Source organism: Dioscorea cayenensis, chromosome 1 (assembly GCF_009730915.1).
Source record: "Dioscorea cayenensis subsp. rotundata cultivar TDr96_F1 chromosome 1, TDr96_F1_v2_PseudoChromosome.rev07_lg8_w22 25.fasta, whole genome shotgun sequence".
Classification (NCBI taxonomy): Eukaryota; Viridiplantae; Streptophyta; class Magnoliopsida; order Dioscoreales; family Dioscoreaceae; genus Dioscorea; species Dioscorea cayenensis.
Genome location: NC_052471.1, coordinates 4,188,988 through 4,199,861, shown reverse-complemented (window position 1 = coordinate 4,199,861; position 10,874 = coordinate 4,188,988). Strand labels below are relative to the sequence as shown.

The 10,874-nt window shown below is 30.8% G+C and overlaps 1 protein-coding gene across 1 annotated transcript; it reads left to right on the top strand.

Annotated features, from left to right (window-relative positions):
- Positions 1-6,120: 6,120 nt before the first annotated feature.
- On the top strand, positions 6,121-8,628 carry LOC120280705 (zinc finger MYM-type protein 1-like). Its single transcript, XM_039287676.1, is given in 2 exon segments — positions 6,121-7,315; positions 7,364-8,628. Coding segments are annotated over 2 exon segments (2,460 nt in total).
- The last annotated feature ends 2,246 nt before the right edge of the window (positions 8,629-10,874 follow it).

Sequence of the window (10,874 nt, the reverse complement as noted above, 5' to 3'; positions counted from 1 at the left end):
AAAGCTCTACTTGAATAGAGTTTTATGACCGTTCATTGTTGCCTCGTGTTTCGTGTTTTCTCCACAGCGCCCATTGGACGGCCCTGATTCGTTTGGCGTGTAATTCTTATTTTAAATATGTGTGATTTTTTTATTATTTTTTAAATTGTTTAAATTTTTTATTTTTAATATTTGGATAAGAGTATTCTAATTTGATAAAATATTTTTCAATGTTTATTTTATAAAAAATGAGTCGACGGGAGTTTGAAATTTTATTTCAGCAATATTATTCATCATTACGGTTCATATATTCTATACTATAGCTTAATATTGTTCATAATTAATTAATATTATTTATTGGCCATAGTGTAACTCTCCTATCAGAAAAATAGTGTTTCTTTCTCATTACAGTTGCATGATAGGAGGATTTATTTTTTATAGATTATTGAGCCACTGTAATTGGTACATCTCTATATATGTTTATCTTTTTAATAATATTTGTCTCTTTTAATAAATAAATAAATAAATAAATAAGAAAAAAACAATTAAAGGCAAGCCACTTCCAGAGTTTCTCTTTCTTACTAACCTACAAATAGAAAGTAAGTGTATTATTAGTTATTGAATTAATTTGATTCAATAAATATTAATTAAAATAATAATTTAGGTGGCTGTTATGAACATGTGAGTTATGATAAAGATGCATTGTATTCTCAACAAAGAGGCCACCCCAACCAAGAGGAAGATCAAAGTGATGATTGAGGCCTGTTAGCCTTTATATATCAGAAGTGATTTAACCATCATCTTGTCTTAATTTTATACAAATTATATTAAAATAAAATAAAATGATAGAGTGTATTGGGAGAAGACTAGAAGAGCGAGTCCAGTGAGTTGGATGGCAAAAGAACAACACTTTTTTTTTTTTCCTAAAATCACGATATATATGTGTTTTAGATCCTATGGTTTAGTCTAGCAAATCTTATTTAAGTTAATAATAATAATTATTATAACAGATCACAGATTATGGGTGCTAACTCATAGCCGAAACTCCTCATCCCCAGTTGAAAGTGTGTGGGTTGGACAATTAATTCACATTTTTTACGTACACCCCTAATATATATATATAGCGCTTGTCGTTTTTGTTATAATATATATCATACTTATTTTGTTTTCAAAATAACTACATTGATGCGCAATTTTTCTCAAGGTGTAGATGGTTATCATTTTGAAGACCTTGTTAAAGTATAAATTGCAAGCTATAATTTTATATATTGGAAGTATTAAGATCTTAGAATTTCATATAATTCACACATGTATGATAGAGCATTTCATGCTCGTGAAAAAAGATTTATTTATCTTGAGGATGATTTCACACGAGTGACAGAATTCGTAAACTTGATTCAATTCTTTTTTAACCGGATCGGGAGAGTTTTTTTGGGTTTTTGTAATTTTAAAAATTATAAAAATTTTTTTGAAAGATCTATTATGGCAGTTGAGGGGTTGGAGCCCACCATTAATCTTGCGCAATTAAGATATTTCTAGAAAATTTAAACAATGACACTGTATCTAAAAGTGATAGAATTATGTTATGACTTGGTTTAAATTAAGGATTTATTACCATCATTTTGTCCCCCGGGTTTCAAAATTGGATAATAAAATTTTCACATTAGTGCCTTTACAGTGAGGTCAATGTCACTAGACCAAAACTTGTTAGAGAGCCCATATACTTTAGGCTCATATTTGTTTCAAAACATTCCACTAAAGTTTAGTACCACATTGTCTAGTTACAAGAACTTCACCCACTTTATATATAGTACTATTTATTATCTTTTAACCTTGCTTTAGCGGTTATACTCTCATGTAGGCACATGATGCCCCTCTTTGCTGTGAACGGCTTTTCAGTTATAGGCATGACTCTTTGAGAACCGGCCGTTTTTGAGTCCCTTTGTCTTGCCGCCTGTCCAGAAATTATAACCTTACTCTCAAATTTGATTTTTTGTTCTGGTGCATGACCCAGTGCGCTTGCACACCTCAGTCGTCCGGTTCTGTCATCCCGTTTTTGCTTCTGCTCCAACAACAAATTATTTATCAACAAAATCCATTAAAGTTAATTATTCCTTTTATAATAAAATAGCTATATTTTTATTTATTGAATTTAAAAAATAATTAAATAATCAATAATAAAACTATAATTTTAATCACGAGTCAAAATGTGGATCATAACATTCTTTATACAAACGCTGACAAAAAAATTAATGTATGCGTGTTAAAATAAATTATTTGCGAATGTGAAAGAGAAAAGGATGGTTTCTTCATGAAAGGACCTTTTGCACGTTTAAATGTAGGCTTCTTGACCATCATCATTCAAAATTATTAATTGTGTTACTAGTAAGTATTGAAATTAGGAATGCCTACTGTGATAGCCATAGTCATTGTAGTAGCCATTTTTTAACTGTAATAATAGCCAACACTATAGCTACCATCCATATTTTATTGTAACAATAATCAGTATTATTACTGTTTCATCATCTATTCATCTGGTAAATGACCATAAATACCTGTTTATTCTTATAAATAAGATATAAAAAAAATTGAGATAAGGTGAAATAGAAATTTAAGAGTGTTTGGTATAAATCTTCTTTCTCTCTATTTTTATCTTATATTATTTATGAATATATATATATATATATATATATATATATATATATGTATGTATTTGTTAATAGTATTTATAATATGTTATCAGCATAAATCCGCTCATGATCTTATTTTACACTTTCATTTATTTTTAATTTAACTTTAAATTAAGTATTTTTAGTTAGCTTAATATTTCTTCTAATTATCTATTATATTTTTTGTGTTTGAATTTAATAACAAATATCACAAGAAAAAAAATTCGAGATCCTACGTCTCTATAAGCATACGATGTCAAACTCCATTTAAATGCCAAGAGTGGGAAAACTATTGAGACTGATAATATTGAGCCTAATGATAATAAGGCAAAAGCCTTAACATTTATAATGCATCACCTTGATAATGGTGTGAAAAATGAATATTTAATTATTAAAAATCCACATAAATTGTGATTTTATTTAAAAGAAAAAATTTGAACATCTCAAAATGATATATATACCCAAAATACGTAATGATTGGGCAAATCTCAAATTCCAAGATTTTAAGCTATTACAAGATTATAATTCTGAACTATTCAAAACAGTTTCAATGTCATGCCTTTGTAGACAAATAGTGACTAAAAACATGATGCTCGAGAAAACATTTACTACATTTCATACTTGAGACGATATATTTTAACAACAATACAAAGAAAAGAATTTTACAAAGCTCTTTGAATTGATTCTTGTCTCCTTGTGGTGAAGCAAAATAATGAATTGTAAATGCAAAACCATCACTCTCAACTATTTGTATCAGCACGATTGCTTGAGGTTGATTCTGGGCAAAAAAAAAAATGCATAGTTACGGTGATGATTATATGGCTTATGGTCGACGAGGATATCTTGGTGGTCATGGACGATGATGTAGTCGTGATAGGGGGCGAAAATTATTTTGGACGCATAATAGCAAAATTGGTGTGCATCAACAAAAGTAACAAAAGCCACAACATGGGGTTGGTGACAAAAAGACATGCATATCATGTGTGTGTGTGTGTGTGTATGTTGTTAGTATAGTATGTGTGAATAGTTTAGTCCCACATCCGTTAAAGAGAAAAACAGACATATATTTATATAATATAAGATAATAAAAAAATTAAATAATTGAATTTGAGAAAAGTGCAAGTAGGCACTCCAATATATATATATATATATATATATATTATTATTATAATTATATATTTATTTATTTAATCTATGAACGGGCACTTTTGGGGCATCTTGGGTTGAATTAAAAAATATTATTATTTTTTTTAACGAAGCGATGTGAGTCGTTTTCTCTAACAGACAAATCCAACCGTTGTTCACACCTCTTCACCTTCTTTAAATACAGAAAAGTTCTCACAGAAGATTATTACTTTTCTGCAAAGTTTCATCTTGGGATTTTGTTGTATCCTGAGAGAATTGTTGCAAAACCTGGTGCAGACCTGAGGGCGATAAATTCCTAAAAGACAGTTTTCTTACACGCCTCAAAATCCATTAAATTTTTCTTCAATCTCTGCTTTCTCTAACATGTGTGTGTGTGTTTAGGGTGTAGAGTTCAGTGAAAGTAAGTGGTGGAGAAACCACTAAAATGTCCCTTCACTTTCAATGTGTCATTTCCTCTGCTTAGCACTTCCTTTGTTTTTGAACGGAGCTTACATTAGGAATGTTCATTTACACTGAAGTGTCATTTCTTCTACTTAGCACTTTCTTTGCTTTTAAAACAAGCCTACATTAAGATTTTTCACTAAGGTAGTGTTTGTTTGAGGGAATTTGGAGTTACATGTAACTTAAGTTACTTGGTTTTTAGAAATCCAATGTTTGTTTCACAGAATTTTAGAAACCCATGTAACTCAGATTACATCCAATGAAGGATTTGGTTTTACGCCCAAATTGGGCGTAAGTCGAAATCCGGGGAGTTGAAAATCCTAATGTGATGTGTATATATATATATATATATATATATATTAATATGTATATGCATATGTATACATACACACACACATATGCATATACATATACTTCTACACACACACACACACATATATATATATATATACATATACACACATGTGTACATATACCTATACATAGTATGTTTACATATACATACACTCATATACATATATACATATATTTCTACACATATATATACATATGCATACATACATATACATATATACACTTCTACATATATACATATATATATATATGCATATATGCATATACACACATGTATACATATACCTATATGTATTATGTTTACATATACATATATTCATATATAGAAACACATACATATACTTATATATATATATATATATACACATATTGATATACATGTACATACACTTATACACACATACATACACTTATACACATGTGTTTTTTAATTCCAAACAAACAAAAAATCTTATAATACAGTAATTCCAATTACACCCAATCAAATATAAGATTTAACTGCATTGTATTTTGAAAACCAAGTATTTCCAATTACATTGTAACTTGAAATCCACTGTATCTAGAATTACATCCAACCAAACCAGGAGCGGAGGCATGAGGTGGCCAGTGGGGGCCACCCCCCCAAGTTTTCAAAATTTTTTGAGTACCATACTACCATGATACCATCTAGTCATCCACCCCTTAAAAATATAAGAGTAATTCATGTTGGTGGGCCCATTGAGTGGTTGTATTATATTACTCTATTCTAAAACTCCAAAGTCCAAACGGTTAAACACCTTTAAATTTTAATAATTCATTCCTTTTTTTTTTTTTTCTCAATGACTCTAACATCACTTCACCAGCTCATAGACTCACACGTCATTATTCACCAAAGACTACTATATTGACAATTTTGCAAAGATAGAAAGAGTGAAAGAAATCAAGAATCCAATTCAATTTTAGGGTTGGGCAACCAGGGCAGGGTAATTGACGCCATTGTTGATGTCTTGCTGGAGTGGAGGTGGATACACAGTTGTGCTCTTCAATCTTCAAGGATTCCTGCAAATCAGCAATTCTGCAAAGAGCTCTTTGATCTCAACTATTAGGTAAATTTGATTTGGATTAATGGCAGAAATTTATGGTTTTAGTGATTATTTTTATGTAAAAAATTTATATGATGATAAATTGCTATTTGCTAATACTAATATACTATCTTTTGGTCAAAAAGATTGATGAGAGACTGCATAATTTAAAAGAGGAGTTTGATGCCAGTGCCTGTCCAACAGTCCAAGATTTTAAGCACTAACTAAAGCACAAGACAAGAAGACTCTTGCACAGGTTAGTTTTCTTTGATAGTTAATTTTTAATTATATGAAATGGTGAAATTGTGAAAGCATTAAGCATGTGCATCATCAATGCATGATTGCCCTTTCAATTTTCTTTCTTATATATAAATTCAACCTGTACCAGTGTACCACTACAAATCCACACATGGTGACTAATGACTATGGTTTGTTAATATAGTTTTATATATTGCTTTTAGGATTGACAGATGTTTAAGAAGAAAACTATTGATTCATTTTTCAAGAGAAAAGACAGAAATGATGAAAAAGCACAACCTATGTCTAGTGCACAAAATGCAACTTCAAATATAGAAACTGGTGTTGAAAATGTTGATCAACAACAACCATCTCTATCAGCAATGCCAATCTTGGAGTTGGAGCAACATGTCCAACCACCTCCTTCCAAATTTATCAAGATTGGAGTAACCAAACAAGAAAAGGTTAATATTGATTCTTTAATTCGTGATCCTGGAAAACACCCACAAATTTGGGATTATCCTATTAATCAACAAGATGAAATTCGTAGGGCATATATGAAGTTTGGGCCATACCAATTTATAATGGATGTATATCCACTTTCTGGTCAAGATGATCATCCTCGTCGATTTCAAGCTCATTGGTTTAAAGTATTTCCTTGGTTAGAGTATTCTCCAGAAGAAGATGCTGCTTTTTGCTTTCCATGTTATTTATTCTCTAAAAGATCAAGCTCATTCACTTTAAAAGGATTTAGAAATTGGAAAAAAGTGAATAGCGGGAAAGATTGTGCATTTCTATCTCATGTGGGAAAGGATCCTAATTCTCCTCACAACATTGCAGTTAAATGCTTTGAAGATTTGAAGAATCAATCATGCCATATTGACAAAGTATTGGTTAAACAAACCTCACAACAAATTATGACTAATCGCCTACGCCTTAAAGCCTCTATAGATGTTGTTAGATGGTTGACATTTCAAGCTTGTGCTTTTAGAGGGCATGATGAAAGTTTGGGATCGAAGAACCGAGGTAATTTTCTTGAAATGATAAAGCTTTTGGCTTCTTATAATAAAGAAGTAGATGAAGTTGTCTTAGAGAATGCCCCTCAAAATGCAAGATACACTTCACCTACTATTCAAAAAGAAATTTTACATGCTTTTGCTAGAAAGGTGCAAAGTGAAATTCGAGAAGAGATTAGTGATGCAAAGTTTTGTTTGATTGTCGATGAAGCTCGAGATGAATCTAGAAGAGAACAAATGGCTCTTGTTATTAGATTCGTTGATAAGCATGGATTTGTCAAGGAGCGTTTTCTTGATATAGTACATGTTAAAGATACTACTGCACCCACTCTTAAGCAAGAGATTTGTTCAGCCTTATCTCATCATAATCTTCACATTCAAAATATTCGAGGTCAAGGATATGATGGAGCTAGTAATATGCGTGGAGAGTGGAATGGTTTACAAGCTTTAATTCTTCAAGAATGCCCTTATGCATACTATGTACATTGTTTAGCTCATCGATTCATGACTAGCTCTTGTTGCTGCATGACTAAAGAAGCAGTTGACGTCCATGCTTTCTTTCAAAATCTGAGTGTGATTGTTAATGTTGTGTGTTCTTCATGTAAACGCAATGATGAATTACAAGTTGCTTATGTATCTGAAATTGCTAACTTGATTGCAAATGATGAGATTGAGACTGGAAGGGGAGTTAACCAAATTGGCACATTACAGAGACCGGGTGATATTAGATGGAGTTCTCATTTCAATTCTATATGCAGCCTTTTACGCATGTATAATGTAACTGCTTTGGTTCTTGAAGATTTAGCTATTAAAGGATCTACTTACTCCCAACGAGGTGATGCTACATATGCTCTCAAAGCATTGGTGTCATTTGATTTTGTTTTCATTTTACATGTGTTGAAAGAAATTATGGGAATTACCGACAAACTTTGTCAAGCTTTGCAACAAAAGTCTCAAGATATTTTGAATGCTATGTCCTTGGTCTCTACCACAAAATTGTTGATTCAAAATTTAAGAGATTGTGGTTGGAATCCTTTTTTAGAAAAAGTAACTTCTTTTTGTAGTAGACAAGTTATTCAAATTCCTGATATGAATGGTGTTTATTCAGACATAATTCGATCCCGGCGGCATAAAGATTCTGTGACAGTAGAGCATCATTATCGCGTCGATATATTTACTACTGTTATAGATTATCAGTTAAAAGAATTAAATAGCAGATTCAGTGAGCAAGCAACAGAACTTCTTATACTAAGTACAGCTTTAGATCCTAAGGATGCATTCAAGTCATTTGATGCTAGGGACATTTGTACTCTTGTTGAGAAATTTTACTCATCAGATTTTTCTAAGCAAGAAAAGATTCAATTGGAATATGAATTGCAACATTATGAGCTTGATGTGCCCAAAGATCCGAATTTTCAGAAATTGTTTACTATTAGTGAATTATGTCAAAAGCTTGTAGAGAATGGAAAGTCTAGTTTTTATCCTTTGATTGACAGATTATTACGGCTTGTCTTAACTCTTCCAGTATCAACATCAACCACAGAACGGGCTTTTTCTGCTATGAAAATTATTAAAACAAGGCTTCGCAACAAGATGGAAGATGGTTTTCTCACTGATTACATGATTGTCTAAATTGAGAAGGAGATTGCAGAAAAATTTACCACAGATATGATAATTGATGATTTTTATGCAATAAAACATCGGCGATCACAACTTAAGAAATGAGGTATATCCGTATATATTTGTTTGAACAATTGAACTTTTCTTTAATTACCAATTTCTATATTATATTTTCATTCAATATTTAGCCATTTTATTTGAAGTTGATTCAATGACATGTCAATTGCAAATTTTTTAGACACTCATTCTCTTTGAAAGTGTGGTATTGAGTAAAGTTGATTGGCTAATGTTATAAACTTATAATTGTCATTTGATTAGTTGTGGAGTCTATATGCTATTGGTGAGATTTTGGTTTATGAAAGCTTGGAACCATTTGTTATTGATGCTTCTGTAGGAATCAATTGGATACTTGGATTTGTTTTGATTGTATTTGTGCTATTAATGAGAGTTATTGTGTTGCTATGTTTTGATGTTTGGGTAGAATTTAATGAGTGATTTTACTATCTTGTTTCAGACTTTCAGGTTGTGTGGCAACTGTTGATTCAGTGTTGTGCACTAGTGGAGTATTCAATGGAGTGTAAGTGGAGCATCCAAGATAGCCTTGGCTAGATAATGTTAGCAGTGGTGTTATGTCTAAAATTTGTTTGGGTTTGGTGTTCCATTAAGTTGCAATGTGGTTTTTTGTTTGCTTTTGTGATGCTTGTTTGTTGTAAGTTTTTCTAATTAATTAATGTACTTTTTGAATTGACTCAAAAAAAACAAATTATGTTCAAATTTTTTAATCTCGGACCCCCTTTTATTTAAATCCTGGCTCCGCCCCTGAACCAAACGCCACCTAAAATAGAAGAAATGAAATTTTATATAAATGCATTTTCTCCCCTTCAGAATTTCTTTCACTAGCTATAAAAAATACTAATTTCAACAACTCCAAGTAAATGTCACCTCCCAGTCATTCAATTCAAACCACATAAAAAAATTCCACCACCACCACCATCAAGAACTACTACTTAGTGTGAGCCCAGCCCAAAGCCCAATCCAAAGCAGCAACAAAGTTCATAAATAATGGGAGATGTGAAATATCTTCATATATATATATATATATATATATATATAAAAGTAGCAACAAAGATTATAATTAATGAGAGATTATGAAGATATATATATATATATCTTCATATGGAGGACCAGTCATATGTGGACATCCTCGGATTTTGAATCTATGGAAACATTCCAAAATGGGTTAATTTTTTACACAGTCACCCTACTTTTGTTTTATTTTCACTTCAATCATTCAACTTCAAAATATATCAAAATGATCATCCAAATTATAAAAATTTTTGCCAGACAGTCACTCAAAATTTTTTGGTGCTTAATAATCCACGTGGGTATCGTAAAAGCTAAATCAGCAGGTAATGACATCATCAAGCTTATGTGATAATTTTATTAGCCGGCCACATAGACTATTGAGTGTAGAAAAATATTGGATGATTGCCCAGTGTGAAATTTTTTATAACTTGAATAACTATTTTAATACGCTTTGAAGTTAGATGAATGAAGTAAAAATAAAGTAAAATAATAAATAAAAAAAATTAACTCTCCAAAAATTTGCTGGATTATAATTATTCAATGTCCCTTGCGTCCTCTTTGTACCTCTCCTTCCCCATGTCTTTCCTTTCATCATCAGATATAAAGGTCATAATCAATGAGAGATGTGAAATATCTTTAAATATCTTTATATCATATTTTAAATTAACGAATTTTTATTTTATAAAATTCACCTTGATTAAAATTACCGGCTTACAATTTATCTTTATTAGGATGAAAAGTGCATTCTCTTAACTAGCAAGCATCTTATATTCTATAAAACTTCTAATTATTGTTCATTATTTAATTTTTAATTAAGAAGAATCTCATTTTAATACCCAATCAATACAAATAACCAATGTGAAGTTAAGTTAGTTCCACAAATTCAAATTAGGGAGAATTGGTTATAAACCCCTCAAAAGTTCTATAATTGCATATTTACTCTCCGAAAAAATATAATTGTATATATACTCCTGAAAAATATAGATAATTGCGGATATGCCCTTACTGTTAGATTCTGGTAATCAAACTTAATTAACTATGGTTATAACTTGGATTAAGATATACAAAAGGTCCAAAATAACCCTTGTACAACTTAAAAAAAAACTTTTCAAGGGTATATATGCAATGGTATAATGGTAATTTTATATATTTGTTGTTTGTTAATAGATGGTTTTTCAACTAATTTGAAACCCAAGGGTATATACACAATTATGTATATTATTCAAGGGTATGTATGCAATTAACTTTTATTCAAGGGCAAATAT